This window comes from Zalophus californianus, chromosome 15 (genome assembly GCF_009762305.2).
Source record: "Zalophus californianus isolate mZalCal1 chromosome 15, mZalCal1.pri.v2, whole genome shotgun sequence".
Lineage (NCBI taxonomy): Eukaryota > Metazoa > Chordata > Mammalia > Carnivora > Otariidae > Zalophus > Zalophus californianus.
The window spans coordinates 11,292,980-11,314,012 of NC_045609.1; the positions used below are offsets into that span (position 1 = coordinate 11,292,980).

The 21,033-nt window shown below is 39.6% G+C and overlaps 1 protein-coding gene across 1 annotated transcript in view; it reads right to left on the reverse strand.

Moving 5' to 3' along the window:
- RYR2 (ryanodine receptor 2) overlaps nt 1-21,033 on the reverse strand; it is a 732,757-nt gene that overhangs the window by 218,091 nt on the left and 493,633 nt on the right. Inside the window, 6 exon segments of the mRNA XM_027588196.2 lie at nt 5,863-5,949; nt 6,548-6,707; nt 8,564-8,724; nt 9,703-9,817; nt 11,541-11,893; nt 12,364-12,572. Of these exon segments, the coding sequence (XP_027443997.2) occupies nt 5,863-5,949; nt 6,548-6,707; nt 8,564-8,724; nt 9,703-9,817; nt 11,541-11,893; nt 12,364-12,572 (1,085 nt within the window).

Below are 21,033 nucleotides of genomic sequence, written 5' to 3' on the forward strand. Positions count from 1 at the left end.
TCCCCTGGTTTCAGGTCTTTTCTGATTTGATTGGAGTATATTTTCTGGGGACGTTGTTAACCTGTTAGCATTTTGTTCTCTCATTCATCTATTCTCCTCTGGACAACATGAAAAGACAAACAAAATCACCTCAACAAAAAGAACAAGAGGTCCTACTTAATACGGACATTAGTACGATGTCGGACCTAGAGTTCAGAATCATGACTTTAAAGATACTAGCTGGGTTTGAACAAAGCATGGAAGTTATTAGAGAAACCCTTTCTGGAGAAATAAAAGAACTAAAATCTAACCAAGTCGAAATCAAAAAGGCTATTCATGAGGTGCAATCAAAAATGGGGCACTAACTGCTAGGATAAATGAGGCAGAAGAGAGAATCAGCGACATAGAAACCAAATGATGGAAAATAAAGAAGCTGAGAAAAAGAGAGGTAAACAACTACTGGATCATGAGGGCAGAATCTGAGAGGAAAGCGATACCATAAGATGAAACAAAATTAGAGTAATTGGAATCCCAGAAGAAGAAGAGAGAGAGGGGCAGAAGGTATACTGGAGCAAATTATAGCAGAGAACTTCCCTAAGGTGGGGAAGGAAACAGGGATCAAAATCCAGGAGGCACAGAGAACCCCTCTCAAAATCAATAAAAATAGTCAACACCCCGACATCTAATATGAAAACTTACGAGTCTCAGAGACAAAGAGAAAATCCTGAAAGCAGCTCGGGAGAAGAGATATGTAACCTACAATGGTAGAAACATTAGACTGGCAACAGACCTAACCACAGAGACCTGGCAGGCCAGAAAGGACTGGCAAGATATCTTCAGAGCACTAAACAAGAAAAATATGTAGCCAAGAACACTATATCCAGCTAGGCTGTCACTGAAAATAGAAGGAGAGGTAAAAAGCTTCCAGGACAAACAAAAACTAAAGGAATTTGCAAACACGAAACCAACCCTACAAAAAATATTGAAAGGGGTCCTCTAAGCAAAGAGAGAGCCTAAAAGCAGTATAGACGAGAAAGGAATACAGACAATATACAGTAACAGTCACCTTACAGGCAATACAATGGCACTAAATTCATGTCTTTCAATAGTTACCCTGAATGTAAATGGGCTAAATGCCCCAGTCAAAAGACACAAGCTATCAGATTGGATGAAAAAACAAGACCCATCGATATGCTGTCTGCAAGAGACTCATTTTAGACCCAAAGGCACCGCCAGATTGAAAGTGAGGGGGTGGAAAACCATTTACCATGCTAATGGACACCAAAAGAAAGCAGGGGTGGCAATCCTTATATCAGACAAATTAGATTTTAAAACAAAGACTGCAATAAGAGATGAGGAAGGACACTATATCCTACTTAAAGGGTCTATCCAACAAAAAGATCTAACAATTGTAAATATCTATGCCCCGAACATAGGAGCAGCCAATTATATAAACAATTAATAACAAAAATGAAGAAACACATTGACAGCAATACAATAATAGTGGGGGACTTGAACACCCCCCTCACTGCAATGGACAGATCATCTAAGCAAAAGATCAACAAGGAAATAAAGACTTTAAATGACACACTGGACCAAATGGACTTCACAGACATATTCAGATCATTCCATCCCAAAGCAAAGGAATACACATTCTTCTCTAGTGCCCATGGAACATTCTCCAGAATAGATCACATCCTAGGTCACAAATCAGGTCTCAACCGGTACCAAAAGATTGGGATTATGCCCTGCATATTTTCAGACCACAATGCTTTGAAACTAGAACTCAACCACAAGAGGAAAGCTGGAAAGAACTCAAATACATGGAGGCTAAAGAGCATCCTATTAAAGAATGAATGGGTCAACTAGGAAATTAAAGAAGAATTAAATAAATTCATGGAAACCAATGAAAATGAAAACACAACTGTTCAAAATCTTTGGGATGCAGCAAAGGCAGTCCTGAGAGGAAAGTATATAGCAATACAAGGCGTTCTCAAGAAACAAGAAAGGTCTCAAATACACAACCTAACCCTACACCTAAAGGAGCTGGAGAAAGAACAGCAAATAAAGCCTAAACCCAGCAGGAGAAGAGAAATAATAAAGATCAGAGCAGAAATCAATGAACTAGAAACCAAAAGCACAGTAGAACAGATCAACGAAACTAGGAGCTGGTTCTTTGAAAGAATTAACAAGATTGATAAACCCCTGGCCACACTTATCAAAAAGAAGAGAAATGATCCAAATCAACAAAATCATGAATGAAAGAGGAGAGATCACAACCAACACCAAAGAAATACAAACAATTATAAGAACATGCTATGAGCAACTCTATGCCAGCAAATTAGATAACCTGGTAGAAATGGGTGCATTCCCAGAGATGTATCAACTACCAAAATTGAACCAGGAAGAAATAGAAAACATGAACAGACCTATAACCACTAAGGAAATTGAAGCAATCATCAAAAATCCCCCAACAAACAAAAGCCCAGTGCCAGATGGCTTCCCAGGGGAATTCTACCAAACATTTAAAGAAGAATTAATAGCTATTCTCCTGAAACTGTTCCAAAAAATAGAGATGGAAGGAAAACTTCCAAACTCATTTTATGAGGCCACCATTACCTTGATCCCCAAACCAGACAAAGACCCCATCAAAAAGGAGAATTACAGACCAATATTCTTGATGAACATGGATGCAAAAATTCTCACCAAAATACTAGCCAATAGGACCCAACAGTACTTTAAAAGGATTATTCACCACGACCAAGTGGGATTTATCCCTGGGCTGCAAGGTTGGTTCAACATCCGCAAATCAATCAATGTGATACAATACATTAGCAAAAGAAAGAACAAGAATCATATGATCCTCTCAATAGATGCAGAAAAAGCACTTGACAAAGTACAGCATCCTTTCTTGCTCAAAACTCTTCAGAGTATAGGGATAGAGGGTACATACCTCAATATCATCAAAGCCATCTATGAAAAACCTACAGCAAATATCATTCTCAATGGGGGAAAACTGAGAGCTTTCCCCCTAAGGTCAGGAAGGCGCCAGGGATGTTCACTATCACCACTGCTGTTCAACATAGTATTAGAAGTCCTAGCCACAGCAATCAGACAACAAAAAGAAATCAAAGGCATCCAAATTGGCAAAGAGGAAGTCAAACTCTCACTCTTTGCAGATGATACGATAATTTATATGGAAAATCCAAAAGACTCCACCCCAAAACTGCTAGAACTCATACAGGAATTCAGTAAAGTGGCAGGATATAAAATCAATGCACAGAAATCAGTGGCATTCCTATACACCAACAAGACAGAAGAGAGACTAATTAAGGAGTCGACCCCATTTACAACTGCACCCAAAACCATAAGATACCTAGGAATAAATCTAACCAAAGAGACAAAGGATCTGTACTCAGAAAACTATAAAATACTCATGAAAGAAATTGAGGAAGACACAAAGAAATGAAAAAATGTTCCATGCTCATGGATCAGAAGAACAAACGTTGTGAAGATGTCAATGCTACCTAGAGCAATCCACACATTCAATGTAATCCCCATCAAAATACCATCCACTCTTTTCAAAGAAATGGAACAAATACTCCTAAAATTTGTATGGAACCAGAAAAGACCCCGAATAGCCAGAGGAATGTTGAAAAAAAAAAAGCAAAGCTGGCGGCATCACAATTCCGGACTTCCAGCTCTATTACAAAGCTGTCATCATCAAGACAGTATGGTACTGGCACAAAAACAGACACATAGATCAATGGAACAGAATAGAGAGCCCAGAAATGGACCCTGAACTCTATGGTCAACTACTCTTCAACAAAGCAGGAAAGAATGTCCAATGGAAAAAAGACAGTCTCTTCAACAAATGGTGTTGGGAAAATTGGACAGCCACATGCAGAAGAATGAAACGGGACCATTTCCTTACACCACACACAAAAATAGACTCCAAAGGGTTGAAAGACCTAAACGTGAGACAGGAGTCCATCAAAATCCTAAAGGAGAACACAGGCAGCAACGTCTTTGACCTCAGCCGCAGTAACTTCTTCCTAGAAACATCGCCAAAGGCAAGGGAAGCAAGGGCAAAAATGAACTACTGGGATTTCATCAAGATAAAAAGCTTTTGCACAGCAAAAGAAACAGTCCACAAAACCAAAAGACAAGCAACAGAATGGGAGAAAATATTTGCAAATGACCTATCAGATAAAGGGCTAGTATCCAAAATCTATAAAGAACTTACCAAACTCAACACCCAAAGAACAAATAATCCAATCAAGAAATGGGCAGAAGACCCAAAATGTCTGTACTTTTTTCCAAAGAAGACATCCAAATGGCCAAAAGACACATGAAAAAGTGCTCCACATCGCTCGGCATCAGGGAAATCCAAATCAAAACCTCAATGAGATACCACCTCACACCAGTCAGAATGGCTAAAATTAACAAGTCAGGAAACGACAGATGTTGGCGGGGATGCGGAGAAAGGGGAACCGTCCTACACTGTTGGTGGGAATGCAAGCTGGTGCAACCCCTCTGGAAAACAGTGTGGAGGTTCCTCAAAAAGTTGAAAATAGAGCTACCATAGGATCCAGCAATTGCACTACTGGGTATTTACCCCAAAGATACAAATGCAGGGATCTGAAGGGGTACGTGCACCGCAATGTTTATAGCAGCAATGTCCACAATAGCGAAACTGTGGAAAGAGCCAAGATGTCCATCGACAGATGAATGGCTAAAGAAGAAGTGGTATATATACACAATGGAATATTATGCAGCCATCAAAAGGAATGAGATCTTGCCATTTGCAACGACGTGGATGGAACTGGAGGGTGTTATGCTGAGTGAAATAAGTCAATCAGAGAAAGACATGTATCATATGACCTCACTGATATGAGGAATTCTTAATCTCAGGAAACAAACTGAGGGTTGCTGGAGTGGTTGGGGGGTGGGAGGGACGGGGTGGCTGGGTGATAGACATTGGGGAGGGTATGCGCTATGGTGAGCGCTGTGAATTGTGCAAGACTGTTGAATCACGGATCTGTACCTGTGAAACAAATAATGCAACATATGTTAAGAAAAAAAAAAAAAAGAAGACAGCAGGAGGGGAAGAATGAAGGGTGGGAAATCAGAGGGGGAGACGAACCAGGAGAGATGATGGACTCTGAGAAACAAACTGAGGGTTCTGGGAGGGGGGGAGTGGGTTGGCCTGGTGATGGGTATTGGGGAGGGCACGTTCTGCATGGAGCACTGGGGGTTGTGCACAAACAATGAATCATGGAACACTGCATCAAAAACTAATGATGTAATGTATGGTGATTAACATAACAATAAAAAAATTAAAGAGAAAAAAAAAGAGTCAACCTACATGTCCCCTCTTCCTTTAGCTTTACCTGGTCCACCCGGTCCAACCTCCAACTTCTTTGTTCTTCCACTTGTTCCCACAGTAGTGTACACCTGCACTCTTCTAGCACTTACCAGTATGTAGCAGTTTTGTGTCTTTAAGCCCATTTACTAGCTCACCTGTGAGTTCAATGATTATCGAATGGTATGTTATTTGGCATTTTTGTTCCATATAAGCCTAGTTTTCTTGAATAATATATTTATGATGACCACAGAGAAGCCCTTCTTTGTTCTTAACTATTTTAATGAATTAGTAAATGCTTTAAATTGTTGCAGAAACCCTTTCTAATTAATTTCGTTGCCCCAGTGACCTGAAGGAGATGACAGAACTTTCGAGCATGGCTTACCTTTCTTTCAAAGGATCATTTATGTAACTGATATCAGTACTAAAAAAAAAAATACTGAATTCATTTAAAGAAATAAGTGCTATTCCCTAATAGAAAGACCCCAAATATAATATCAGCAACGAGTCTTTCTCACCTTTATTCTTCCCAACTCAAACTGGAAAACATTGGGACTTGTAGCTTGTGCAAACACTGCAGGAAATAATTTTGTACTTGGCTCCACCTTAAACAAACAAATAAATTTGGTAAGATCAGGCAACGAAAAACACAAAGAAAAAATATTTTCTTTATAACGACTAAGGGACACTTTACAGAAGGGGACTGGACACTTGCATTCTCTCAGACAGATATCCCCTTTCAATAATGATTTGGATTATTTAACGGCATTATCATATGAACATTTCCAGAGGAATGCACTGTTTCCTCTGAAAGGCACTGTTATTATTCAAACAGAGATGAAAAGGGCAGAAATAAACTCATCTGTTTTCATTTTATTCTACTTTCTTTTTTTTTTTTTAAGATTTTAATTTATTTGAGAGAGAGGGATCGCATGCAAGCGGGAGGGGCAGAGGGAGAGAGAGAATCCTAAGCAGACTCCCTGCTGAGCAGGGAGCCTGACCCAGGGCTCAACTCCATGACCTTGAGATCATGACCTGAGCCAAAATCAAGAGTCGAGGCTTAACCGACTGAGCCACCCAGGCGCCCCATAAATAAATTTTCTTCTAATTTCTGATGTACTTTTTGGTCTAAAGTGTGTTTTTCCTCTCATGGGGAGAAAAGGCTTTCTTTCTGGAAGCACGCCACCATCTCTGCCCACAGACCTGGTAGTACGTGCCCAGCTCCTTGCCGTTGGCAGTGAACGTGAGCAGCCCACTGGCGGCGTCCACCACACACCCGATCTCCAGGCCATTGTTGTTGCGTCCTTGCCCGGGGCTCATGCTCTCACCCGCACACACCATATAGCAGTTGCTGCGTTTGATGCTGAATTTCAAAAAAAAAACAAAAAACAAACAAAAAAAAACAAAGAAACACATTTCATCTTCGTACGACCACAGACATGAGAGAAAGCATGTATATCTTGCAAACTAAACCTAAATTATGCTGCGCAAGCAACAAGCTCATGCTGTAATGGGAGAGGTGCACAATGGGCCTGATTCTGTGACTCTGAGCAAAACTCCATTGACTTCGTGGACATTCTGAATCAGGTCTTACACGTCTCTGAATTTCGCACCTAATGGAGACAGGTCAACAAGTTGGAACCAAGTAAAAACTGACCTGCACCTTCCCTCCAAAAACTCAAACCAAACTGGACCTTTTTCTGAGGTTCAAAAAAGTTTAACTATTTAATAATCATCCAAATTTGCAATTTTCATTCTCAAAGGGTTTTTTTTTTCTTTTTAAACCACTTGTTCATGGATGAGAAGCATTCATTTCCAAACACTATCAAAATCCTGAGGCAAATTCTACATGAGCCATCAGTGATTCAGTATATTTAAAATTTGGCTAAAATTATGTCCCTTTGTGGACAATTTCCGGTGATCTGTTATGAGAGAAAGAATTAGCTAGAATATGCATTAAAATAAGTGATATTAACAACAAACCCTTGTTTCACCCTCACCGAAACCTTTACCAGAGATGGTAATAAACGTGATTTGAGCTTTGCCTCCTTCCCTTTCTCTGCCACAACAGAGTGCATGTGTTCATGAAACGATCAAAAAAAAAAAAGTCAAAGGCAGGCAAGTAGGAGGAAAAGAAAAAGGAGACTGAGATAAAGTCAGTTTCGGAATCATCAAGTTGGCTCTGTTTCTTCGCCCTAGTTACGTGAGATTCGACAACCCTTCCCTACCCTCTTATTTCTTATGCTAAAATCATCTCTCGGGTATCCCATCCCCACTGTTGGGTTATTTCCTTATACTATTGCCATCTCTGAAAAATCAGCTGTGTCCTGCAAGAATATTCCCAGAGACAGGTGGTTTGGGACCCCCATACTGAAATATCAAGCACTCTTGACTGGAGATTTTGGCTTCGCCCACTGTCTCCAGGACTCCAGGGTTACAACCTGAAGGCAGGGGAGTGAGCTTCCAGTCATCACAAATGATGGTGCAGGTAGAGAAGAGAAGCAAGGTTATAGAGGACTTTTTCTATGAGACCTGTCACAGCAGATCAGAGAGGATGCATGGGCACAAAAGGTAGATGCAAATGGTCAGATCTTCTCTTGTCTTATTCTGCAAGGAAGATAGCCTTCTTCACTTTTTTGAAGGTTTGGTTTGAGTTTGGTTTTGTCTTACAAATGAAAAAGGATGGCACAGAAAGTGTAAGTGACTTACCCAAAGCCACACAGCGAGTCAATGGCAAAGCTGAGGAAAGAACCCACTGCTCCTCAGTCTGAGTTCAAATGCATCCACCTGGTCTCAACTACTAGCCCATATTCTCTTCACTTTTTTCTCCCCACCACATAACCAGTTCCCAAGACACATTTCAGACCACAGAGATCTCACATTCACCCATTCCTAATCCCAAAAACAAAGGCTAAGGACGGGTAACCCAAACTGTTAGTCACACACAGTGTCACCTGAAGGAATATACGATTTTTACCCAAAAAAAGATGCACTGCTCTTACTTTTATAATGTTTTTCACTTTTAATATATTCAGATTCCTTACTGGTTTGTAGGAGTAACAAAAAGGAACCGACATGAATGGTTTGATGATATTGTTCCTATAAATACAATATTATCCTGGACATGAAACCCAAGGTGGGGGGGAAACAAAACACCTAAGTTCATCAACATTTTCGTCAGATATCATTCATGTAAAAAGAAAATTGAGAAAAACCGACCTTTCATGCACTTTTCCCTTTTCGTCTCCTAGAGTAACGGTTACTGTACGGACTCTGTCCAAGTCAAAGCCTGTATCATATTGATGGAAATCTGATGTAATCCAGCCTACCCAGACATTAGTAGGTTCTTGGCCAGGAAAGATTCTCACTGAGTAATAGTACTGTCAAGACAGTAAAACCAAGTGTTGGCAAAGTAAGAAGAAACAAAACTTTGATAGGCAATGTCTTTGAACTGCCTAAGACTGTATTTCTTGGTTTAAAATCATTTGGCCTAATTCAAATGTTACAGGTACAAAGAACTGACACTGTGAGGTAGGTCTGAAAACAGAGCGAAGGGAAATTAAATCACAAATAATGGGAAAAAGAGAAAAGATTTTATCAGAGCAAACATTCTAAGTGATGTGAGGCTTTATTATACTCGTAAGTATGTAAGTTTTATGTACATCCATAACATACATACAAATGTGTGTGTACATATATATAGTACACTTATGTAGAAAAATAATCCATTTAGGCAGGTAAGTTTCATAGTCTTTAAGTTTACAGAAGCATACTTATCAATGCTGAGTTTTTATACCTGTCACCCACCTCTTTGAATATGCTTCACCTTTTCCACCAATAACATAATATTTTGACACCTTAAAATCACTTTGAAATAGTTCACAAGTAATAAGTGAAAATCTAGCTCAAACATGGGGGCACTCTATGAGGGGCAGAACTATATATTTTTTCCCATTTGGCATTTTAGGAAAAGTTGCTTTAAAAACGGTAAGTGGTGGATGGCAAAACGTGACCTCCAACACAATATTTTAAATCATCTTCCTTTAGACATATCACTAAGATGAAGGAAATCATATGCACTTGGAAAAATTAAATGGAAATCAAAATTTTTCCAAGAAACGGGATAGCAAAATCAGGATTAAGCACACCATCAGGATATTTTGCCTAAAATAGTTCTCTTAGTACATAATATACGTCAGAATATACCTATGCTTTTCAAAAGTTTGGCCCCCAAAATATAAGCAAATAATTATTTTAAAATAAGCTGACTAAATAGGATGAATGAAAATGAACTCTTTGAAATGCAACACATAATAAGTGACAAAGAGGAGTAAGTGACAAAAGCTGCAACCTCATACCGTGGATGTTTGCATCAAATAATCGTAATCATCCCGATCATCTGCAAGGACATCTTCAGTGAGTCTTGCAGAATGGCTCGTGCTGTAATCTGGCTTTGTTCTTCTAAGCAAAAATCTGAAATATATTACAGCACTAAGAATAAGCAACATTAAAATGTTCTGCCTCACTGGAACATGAGCATATAATCATGTTAGTAGAGTGGTTCGAAACAAGGGTGATTTTGCTCCCCAGAGGACATCTGGTACTATCTGGAGACATTTCTGGTTGATGCAGCCGGGGGTGTGGGCCCCTGACATCTAAATGGGTGGAGGCCAGGGATGCTACTAAATATCCTTAACAGGGCAGACGCTCATAACAAATAATTATCTGACCCAGAGCACTGATCATGCCGAGGTTGAGAAATAAGGATTTAGTGCAAAAAAGGATGCTAAAATAACTTGCCTTCTTGTCGATGAAAAAATACTACTTGGAGAGAATCCTCTAGAATACTCTCTAAGTTTCAACCAAGAACAAAAATATAAACATCTTAAAAACTAACTCTTAGGAGGGCACGTTCTGCATGGAGCACTGGGTGTTACATGCAAACAATGAATCACGGAACACTACATCAAAAACTAATGACGTGATGTATGGTGATTCACATAACAATAAAAAATTAAAAAAAAACTAACTCTTAGGAGAAAATACTTGTAAATAATATATCTGATAAGGGGTTAATATCCAGAATATACAAAGAACTCCTAGAACTCAACAACAAAGAAGCAAATAACCCAATAAAAAAAGGGGGGGCAAAGAACCTGAAAAGACATTTCTCCAAAGATGATCCACAAATGGCCTACAAGCGTATGAAAAGATACTCAACATGATTAATCATCAGGGAAACGCAAATCAAAACCACAGCAGAGATGTCACTTCACAGCCATTAGGATGGCCATTATCAAAAAATCGGAAAGTAACAGGGGTTGCTAAGAATGTGCAGAAACTGGAACCCTTGTGCACTGTTGGTGGGAATATAAAATGGTGCAACTGCTATGGAAAATAGTATGAAGGTTCCTCAAAAACTTAAAAACAGAACTAGCAGCAATTCCACTTCTGGGTGTATATCCAGAATAATTTGAAGTAGGGCCTTGAAAATATATTCATACATGCATGTTCTTATCACCACTATTTGCAATAGCCAAGACGCAGAATCAATCCAAAGTCCATCGATGGATGGATGGATAAACAAAATGTGTCTGTACTCAATGGGATAATATTCAGCCTTATAAAGGAAGGAAGTTCTGACACATGCAGCAACGTGGATGAACTTTGAGGACATTACGCTAAGTGAGTTAAGTCAATCGCACACAGAAAAAAAAAAAAAACAAAAAACAACACAGTATGATTCCGCTTCATAAAGTGGTCAGATTCGTAGAAATAAAAAGTAGAACACTGATGACCACAGGCTGGTGGGGAGATGGAAAGGAGAGTAGTTTAATGGGTACAGAGTTTCAATTTTTCAAGATGAAAAAGTTCTGGAGACCTGTCTCACAACAATGTGAATCTACTTGACACTACTCAACTGTACGCTTAAAAAAAACGGCTAAAATGGCAAATTTTGTTATGCGTTTCTTACCACAATAAAGAAGTGCCTTAAATAAGTAACTCTTGGGATAGATTATGTCTGTGGTAACAAACGAGATGGCAAACAGGTTGTTTTTCTTGTCCCCTGTTGAATCCTTTATACGCAGAGGAGGAGGAGGAGGAAGTTGACACTGGGAAATCCCTTGCTCTTTCCTGTATACCCCTCCCCGCATAATAACTACACATTTAAAATCATGTTGCATGGATCAATGACCTTTGTTTCAGACGAGAGGGCTTTTCCTGAGCATAATCTTTGTGGTTATTAAATTCTGGTTTTGTGGCTTCCTTGTCTTTGTCAACTCGATCTGGCACCAGATGGCCATGAGCAGTCTTCATTAGAACCTCAAAGTCAGAATCTGCATCATAGTCCTCAAGATCATTCTTGGGCCCAAAGAGGCCGGCGCCTGGGAGTCCTCCTGCCACCGTCTTGGAGAAGACTTCTGCGCACTCGATAGGCATGCTCAGACGATAGAACATGATATCGGTGCTGCTCTTCTGAGAACCGAAGGATTTCTGAGTCACCTTCAAACACGGAGAACTGTCTATGGTGCCGTCTATTCTGGTCACCTAGCAAATGAAGAAGCGAGAGTTCAAATGTGAATCAACACTGTCGACCTCCTGATTCTAAAGATCGCTAACAGACGTCACATCTTTCAAACCCCGAACACGGCCCGCGCGTGGCATAATTTAGCAACTGACAAGATTAAACGCAGGGAGTCCTGTGTTACAGACTCATAGCTCTGCTTCTGATTCCAAGGACAGTTTAGGAAATCCATGTTACAATTATATTTATTCCTATTGAGCCTGGTGTTGACTATATAAAAAGAGAATTGATTATTGTTAATCAGTCTAATCAGGTACTCATAAAGTACTTAACATCAGAATCTAATGCTGTGCTCAGCTTCCACTACTATGTAGCACTTTAGGGCCACCTTTTTAAGTAAGTGGCAATAATTGTCCAAGGGGGAATTCCCATGCATTAAAGACATTCATCCCTCGTTTTTGGCAATGGTCTGAATTTTAAAGAAAAAGCAAACCTCGATATGCTCATGATTTGATGGGACCTGGAGAAACTGAGGAAGCCTCTTGCTTAGCCACATGGTAATATCCCTGTTGGTGTTAACAGCAAATGGCTCATAGCCCTCTTGTAAGCCACAAATGGTGAAATATTTCAAGGTGCTGACATCCTTTCCAAAGTTCATCCTGCCCACTTGAGCCACTCCAAGGCTACAGACAGGAATGAATCCTGGGAAGAAAAAATAAATAAATAAAATTTTCAGTATCATTCGTACGACAGCCTGTTTGCATGGAATTTCCAAAAGCACTGCTCCATTACTCTTGTCTTTGGGAGACGGTGGCACAAGGTCAAACAATATTCGGAGAAAAGAGACCACTGATGCTAAGTATTAAAAGGTAAGGGTCAGAAGACCAGGGTTTGATCATAATTTACTAAATGCGGCCCCTAGATAAGACCCTTCTTTCACCCTGGACTTCTGTGAAAAGAGGTAAGTGCCCAGTAGCCCCCAGTCCTCCAGGGATCTCAGGGTGGTCAATAATAGAGGGACCTCCCCCACCCACAGCCTCTTAGCTCAGGAACGCATGGGACTCCCTCATAGAGGGAAGGTAAGAAAGATGTAAATGCCAAAGTGGGTTGCTCTTCAACCTAGAACAAGCATTTGAAACACGCAAAGTACTGAGCACAGCCTGAGCCACAGATTTCTTCACATATAACTCAAGGAAAAAAGATTAAAGGCAACATTTTTAAGTTTTCATTCACTTATAGCTGCTTTTGAGTTTTGAGGAAAACTGTGCCTTTATCTGGGGTACACTAGAACTAAGTGTAGAAAACACGTAAAAAACATATATAAATAAATTTTCACAAGTAGTTGCTAAAAATCCCACTGAAACTCCTCCCATCCGTCCCTTTCCCTTTGATGTCACTGCCATTATAGATTAAGTAAGGCAATTCACGTCTGACCTAAATAATTAAGATATGAAATCAAAGTATAAGTTAAAAATAAATAAGAAACTAAATCAAAAGCAATAGCTATATGCAATAGGGGCAAATATCAAAATACTTCATCAGCTAATCTAATGTGTGGCAGGTTTAGTAAATCTTTCCACTACTGAATAATTGTTTAATTATTTAATTATAATTTAATTATAACAATATATTATATTTAATTATAACAATAGAAATTAAATTATTTATAATTAAATAATTATAAACAATCATTGTTTCTTTGAATTCCTTGGAATCAATTGTCTTTAGCAAGGGGCTGAGATGAAATTTTTCAGTGTGGAGGGTATGTGGAGGGATGTTTATGTACTCTTCATTTCCTTCTAGAATATTTCACACAGAAATTCAAGTAGTCAGTACAATAAACAAGGTCAGTATTGGAAAACAGACTACAGAGCAGAGGATCTAATTTACGGATCAAAAAAGCAGTGGATCCTAAGAAAAAACTAGCAATTGTCTACCATTATGATTTATACTTCTTCCCTTGTTGAAATTAGTGACAATAAAAGCAATATATAACCCTCAAAATAGCATGAGACAGTAAAAACTGCATCCTATAATTCATAACGATCTCACTCAGTTTGTATTCATCACGATATATATGCAAATAAATGGTTGTAGAATAGTGTTACCGACCAGGAAGCAAGAACACACCCAGCTGTGTGCAAGGAAGTGTGGATGATGAGTTTCTACTTAAAACTAAAACCCACAGCTGTGTCTGCAGCTGTGACAGGTCTTGAAGCATCAGTCAAGGGAAATTGTTTAAAATAAGTGTCCCCAAAGGAATCAAAGGAAAGGACTGGATAAACACAATAGACCTGAGACAGCTTGAGCCACATTTGCACAAATCGGCAAATCGAACACCCATTTGACATAAACTAGGGGATACCAAGAGAGAAACATTTCAGATTGTAAAGACTTATTTCTTGCTAGTCACTTTACATGTAGAAGGAATCCCTACCCTATAAGTGAAGCTAGAAATCCCTGCATAGATCTTTGGGTGTTTGTTATACTAATATCTGAACTTTTCTGTAGGTTGAGATATTTTCATTTAAAAAAAAAAAAGAAAACAAGTAACTTGGGTTGCCCACAGAGATTCATGTCCCAAAGTGTTCGCTATGGCTGCATTTATGATCAGAGAATACTGAGTGCACGATAGATGTATGTTTTTTCCCTTGAGATGTAATATTTAGTCTTTGAATCTGGTTTTCAAAGGTTCATTAATATATAGAAAAAATATTCATAATAAGTATTTTATGAAAGATACAGCATATGATTTATTTCTAAACCTAGGAAAGCATTAGAAATTTTTTTAATTAAAAAAGTGACAGAATGTAAAAAAAAAAGGTTACAGAATGCAAAATAAAAGTTACAGAATGGTGGGATTTTTTAAAACTCATTGCTCTTTCTTTTTCTGCTTCTCAATTTCACAAATTGTCTTCACTGAATATATATTTTACTATGAAAACAAGTGATAGCCTTTGTAAAAAATAAAGTATTCATTGAATAAATCGGAGAACCGGAGTATACCTACATCTTTCTCATACAGAAACGTGTAAGAGTAGTGCGGGTATAAAAAAAAAAGTCAAACAAGTTCAGCCTCTTGAAGCTCAAGCTCTCTACGCTGCTGGGTATGCGGTGCGTTCAGTACCAGAGATCTTGCCAATAAATTGAATTAGTACAGGAATTATGAAGAGAAATTTAGTAATAGGCATCAAGACACTTTCAACCACTTCCTTATGCAAAAAAATACTTAGGAGCTGCTGCCATGGCCAGAAACTGGGAATAATAGTTGACTAACACACAGACATCAGCCCAAAGGTTCTCACAGTCTACTGAGGTGGGAAGACAGGCAAAGAAGTTCTACCTCCTGAGCCATCTCCGGAGATGGGGTGCTAAGAGCAGAGGAAGGGGAGAGCAATGAAATTCAGGCAGGTTGTCAGAGGAGTTATCATCTGAGAGGGCAGATGGGCGTAGGTCCTACGAAATGACTAAGAACACAGAGCTTTGCGTCTAAGACACCCGCATGAAAATCTCCTTCCACCAAGTGTCAGCTATTTGACTTTTGACAAAGTCCTTAAATTCTCTAAGCTTTAATCCTTTCTTCTGTAACATCTACCCCACACGATTACAGTTTTAAAAATGAGATCCTCCGTGGATAGTGCTCACAACATGGATGCTCAGTGAACAAAATTTAAAAATTGGGGGGGGAGGTAAAAGTAACTAAATATCCACAAAAGAAATGGACAATTATGATATATGCACAAAAAATGAGTATGTGTGGGCATTAAGAATCATGTTTAGGACTCATCAGAATGTAATTGCAGGGAGAGAGAAAACCAATATAACAAAATAAAAACAAGTGGTGATTCCAGCTAAGGGTAAACAGGTGTTCACTGCACTATTCTTGCACTTTTCTGAAAGGTTATTTCTCAAAATATAAAGTTGGTTAGAAAAATCAAAAGTTAAGTTTAAAATGTTTTTATATTGTGGAACAACATTTATAATATTAAGTTAAAAAGCTGGCTGGAGAAAATTATTTTTACATCTCCATGCTTTAAATGGAAGAAAACTACACTGAAGTCAAATTTCTCTCTGGGTAAAGGGAACCTCTACGGTTTTTAGCCATTTTCATTATACTCCTTTGTGTTTTCCAAATATGCAACCAGAATTTATTACTTCTTGATAAACAAACAGATGTAATTTTTCATTGTTTACAGCAGATACACACTTACACATGGTATTTTTACTGCTTTTCCTGTTTTAGGCCCCTTTCAAGGAATGTATTCATGAAAGTATATCCATACGTAGAAACTGGCATATGGTTTTTTTCCTCTCTTTAATTTAGATGAAGAACTTAATAAAAGTTAAATCATACTGTGACTTCTGAAGATGCAGTTTTATGTTTTGTTTTGTTTGTAGAGGGGAGGAGAAAGAGAGAGGGTGCTAGCTGTGGGAGGTGGGGAGAGGTGGAGGGAGAGAGAGAATCTTAAGCAGGCTCTATGCCCAGCAAGGAGCCGGACGAAAGGCTCCATCTCAAGACCCTGAGATCATGACCTGAGGCGAAATCAAGAGCCAGGTGCTTAACCGACTGAACCACCCAGGCGCCCCCGAAGATGCAGTTTTCCTAAAACTTCTGTGATAAAAAGACAACCAGTATTTCTAAAAATTGCATGTTTTTAAATTAGCGTACGCACAGCAGGAGCAACTGGATGGCCACGACATCAGGGAAGAGAGTGGAGGGAAACTACAGGTGCTTTTCAGTCACGTGACAGAAGGGCCAGGCCTCAGGCACTTGCATTTGGCCAGTACTTGGCAAAGTGCCTAGCAAAGAAAGGTGCAGACAATGGATGACATGCCCGTCACACAAGGCTCCCTAGTAGTGGCTAATGGTCCCTGAGTGTTTTTATCTGATGCTCCTCTCACTGAAGTTAACAACCATTGGTTGAGATAGGAATCATTATCACTTTCCTGACAAGGCAACCAACCTTTTAGCTTAAATCGCTTGCTCACAACAAAGTGGCCAGAGAAGAAACCCAGGCCTGCCAGATCCTAAGGCCCATGCTTTAAGTCAGGGCCATACATAACCAGAGAGGAGAGATTTTAGGTTTCGTGGGCCATACAGTCTGGCAAAACTACTCAAACCTGAGATGCAGTGCAAAAGGGGCCGTATAATTAAACGAATGAGTGTGACTATATTCCAATACAACTTTATTTACAAAAACAGGTGGCAAGCTGGATCTGCTTCAGGGCTTGGTATGCCAACCCCTGCTATAAGTTACTTTTCAACATTGTCTCCATATAGTATCAGGTCCTGCCATTCACTAAGTATTTAATGAACACCTACCATGTGCCAAGCACTGTTCTTGGCTGAAGATACAGCTGTGAACAGAATGGAAGAGTCCCTTTCTGGAGCTCACCTTTGGGTGGGCATAAGTAAATAAACATAGTTATATATACATATATAAAATATAATGTCAGGAAATGATAAATGCTACCAAGACTTACTGAATGTTTGCCATAAATTAAACAAGATGGGTTGATAAATGACATCACTCTTAATAATTGCCCAGAGCAAAACAGGATAACTGAGGTTCAATTCTTTATTAGTTCAAAATAAGCTGAACACACAAATACTCCAACACAAGAAAACAGATTTCCACAAATTCAGGCACATACCTCAGCATAAGTAAAATTTTGGTCCTACCTTCCTGTGCTTTGCGTTCTCCATCTTCCATTCTAGTCACCTTAACTGACACCCTGCAAATAACAAAGCCTGATGATATCTAAGGGAAGTTTTCTTCCTAGCAGTGGATCTTAAATTTAGTACACATGAGTCCAATTGGTTTCTTGGGACTGAGCCAGACCCACCCTAGCCATTTGTAAATCTGTTAAAACAGTAGCTACAACGTATGGTTAAACTGCTTCCTCCAACAAAAGACAGATGGCTTCAGCAAATTTTAACTTTCTCCGATGATGAGCCTCCCTGCTCCGGAGCAGAGGGGTGTGTGACAAGCGTGCAAGTCCAGCAAAGGAATTGGCAGGCACAGGATTGTGGGGGTGTGATGCAGGCGTGAAATCTGTGGCGGGGGCTAAAATGACAGAAGATAAAGCAGATCACAAGCATACCAGCTTGTTGTAAGACATACGGTTTCAGACTTCGAAATTTCTGAACTACAGATACGAATCCACATTTATAACCCAAACCAAATGGCCGGAAGCAGTAAAAATGGGCAGTATTAGACTAAAATGTACATCTGAATTATTTGATCAGAAGGAAGAATAACACTTAATAGTGGCTTAGTATGTGCCAGATAATATATAGGCACTTTGCCACTTATTATAAATTATTAACCTCATTTTTCAAGATGAGGAAACAAATAAGATGTTAAATCATTTGTCTAAGGTCCTGTAGCTGGTTAAACAGGAAGCAAGACTGAATCAAGAATGCAAGAAGGAGGGTAAAACAGAAATAAGACATACTTGCCTTAGATCTCTGGGATCTTTAGAACTGGAAGGGGCATAAAGAGATCATTTCCAGTTAGAGCTTTTTATTTTAAGGAAACAAAAACAGAGAGGCTATTTGCCCAAAGCCATACAAGAAGAATTATTTTCAGAATTGGGTCTAGAACCCAGGACTTCAGACATGAAATCTGCTGCTTTTATTCCACTTTGGCTTAGAAAATGACTTAATAAATACACGGAGGAAGGACTTTTGGAATTTATTATGTTTCAAGTGTATCTTTAGTGCAAAGACTTTGTATTACCAATTTTGGCACAAATAGGGACAACCCTATACTTTCCTCTTGGCTCTGGGTTCACTTCAGATAATCAAGATCAGTAGGCAATTTTATTTTTGCTCCTGAATACTATTAAGTGTCCTCTTTTCATCAACATACACAATGTAAATGTCAATTAACTGGTCAGTTTAAGCTAAGCAGGGTTTGGTTTTCACTGAACTCATCGATCATTTCACAGTGAATTTCCCCAAATAACATGTGTAGAAAATATATACGTGAACTCAAAAGACAGAAACTAGATCATCTGAAATTTAACTCTAAGTAATCAAAATAAAAGTTCCCCTCATTTGTTAAAGTCATACATATTTAAGAGTTTTCTTCCTGGAGAAGTCCAAAGAATTTCTAGAATCTCTCTTTTCTGATTCTAGACGAAACTATGAAATGGATTATGCCAGTTCCCAACATCTTCAGACTCTAGAATTTGTCTACCACTTTATAACTAACTGCCTTTATCGTCACTCAAAATATCCAGTGTCCCAACACAATTTTGGGGCTGTTTGGATGGCCCCACTGCAGTGACTCACAGTCTTGACTTCTCTCAGCAAGTGCTAATTTTTAATTAGGGATATCCTTAATAAGTTACTGTCCCAGGTGGGATACAGACGTGCATCTGAGGTCTGTATCAACGGCAGGTTTCACAGTGACACTTGTTACAGGAAGGACAGATGTCCTGGGCGAGCTGGAAGGCGGGGATCTGGGACTGTCCGTCCTTCTGCTACTCTTAACTTTATGTCATGTTGAAAACCTTCTAGGGCGCCTGGGTGGCTCAGTTGGTTAAGCGACTGCCTTCGGCTCAGGTCATGATCCTGGAGTCCCAGGATCGAGTCCCGCATCGGGCTCCCTGCTTGGCGGGGAGTCTAACTCTCCCTCTGACCTTCTTCCCTCTCGTGCTCTCTCTCTACCATTCTCTCTCTCTCAATAAACAAAAATCTTTAAAAAAATTAAAAAAAAGAAAACCTTCTAAATCTGTATCCATGAAGTGGTTAAACTGTTGCAATATTTCAAGGAGCATAAAAAAGAATACGTTAGTCTGCAGGTTCCATGCTCTTGTTTGTTTCCTTCTTTCTTTTTTAAAGGTAGGATGATAAAATCAGTAATGGAAGGTTATGCTTCCCTTTTTCCTTAGAGGGCTTTTCAGCCTAAAGCTACGCCATTACTTTAATTACAACAATATTCTTCTGTTTTTTTGCTCCCGTGGAAAGGAATTCCATGCAGTCTAAGCCCCGGGAGTTCAGTTTTGCTCGCTGTCCTTCCAGGTGGCAGACAGAGCATCACAAGCATCAGTTCTGGATTTGGTTATAATCATTACAGATGTAGAACCTGAGGGCCCTGAGCTGATCTTTACTTACAGAAGAGCCGAGGAGGTTGAAAAAGCTCCAGCACGATGAGGCCTTTACACAACACAAGATAACGTACCTACAGCCAACTCTGTCAAAGGCAGGTAATCTCCAGACAAAATAACTATTCCTTCACCATATGGCAAGATTTTAAACGACTCTCTTCCTTGCTTTAAATCAAGGGTTATGATTAGCTCTTCAAACCACTGGTGACAGAAGGCTCCGCACATAAATCATGAGTGCTACTAGGTTCGCAGGGGACATGTGCGGAGGGGGGGCAGTTTATCAGTTTCCTCGGGGTTCCATTTAACAAAATCCCCGACTAGGTGGGTTAAACAACAGAAATTTCTTCTCACATTTCTGGAGACAGAAAGTCCAAGATCAGGGTGTCCATGGGTTTGGTTTCTCTGGAAGCCTCTCTCATGGCTTGGGGATGGCTGCCTTCCCATGGCCTTTGCTCTGTGCATGGGCACTCCTGGTGTCTCTTCATCTTCTTATAAGGACCAGTCATCCCTGATTAGGGCCTGACCCTTATGAACTCATCTAACCTTAACGATTTCTTTAAAGGCCCAAATACACTCACATTAGGGGGTTAGGGCTTCAACGTATGAGTCTGGGTGGGGCGTACAATTCAGGCCATAACAGGGGGGATCGAGAAGTGGTTGCATTCAGAATGCCGTATTCACCAGCAGACACCTCTCTGAACCCATGCTTGCTGGGCCTCAAGGAACCCCGAAGGAAACCCTGGATCAGAAGAATCTGAACTCTAGGAAGAATTTCATTTAATACTCACACCAGGCATTTCTTCTTCTTTTTTTTTAAGTAAGCCTAGCTGATTTTTCATATGCTTCAGGAGGTAGCAAGCCCCAGCAGAAGACATGCATTCATCTTCATGGTAGTAAGGATTGGCTCATATTATACAGGCTCTCCTTTCAAGTAAGTGAGGCCATGAGTTATGTCTGAGAGGAAATTCTGTACACCATCAGTGTGTCAGGGAAATGTCATACCGTTTGCATGTTTCACCACTGTTTCTTTGTCTTTGTTTCCTTT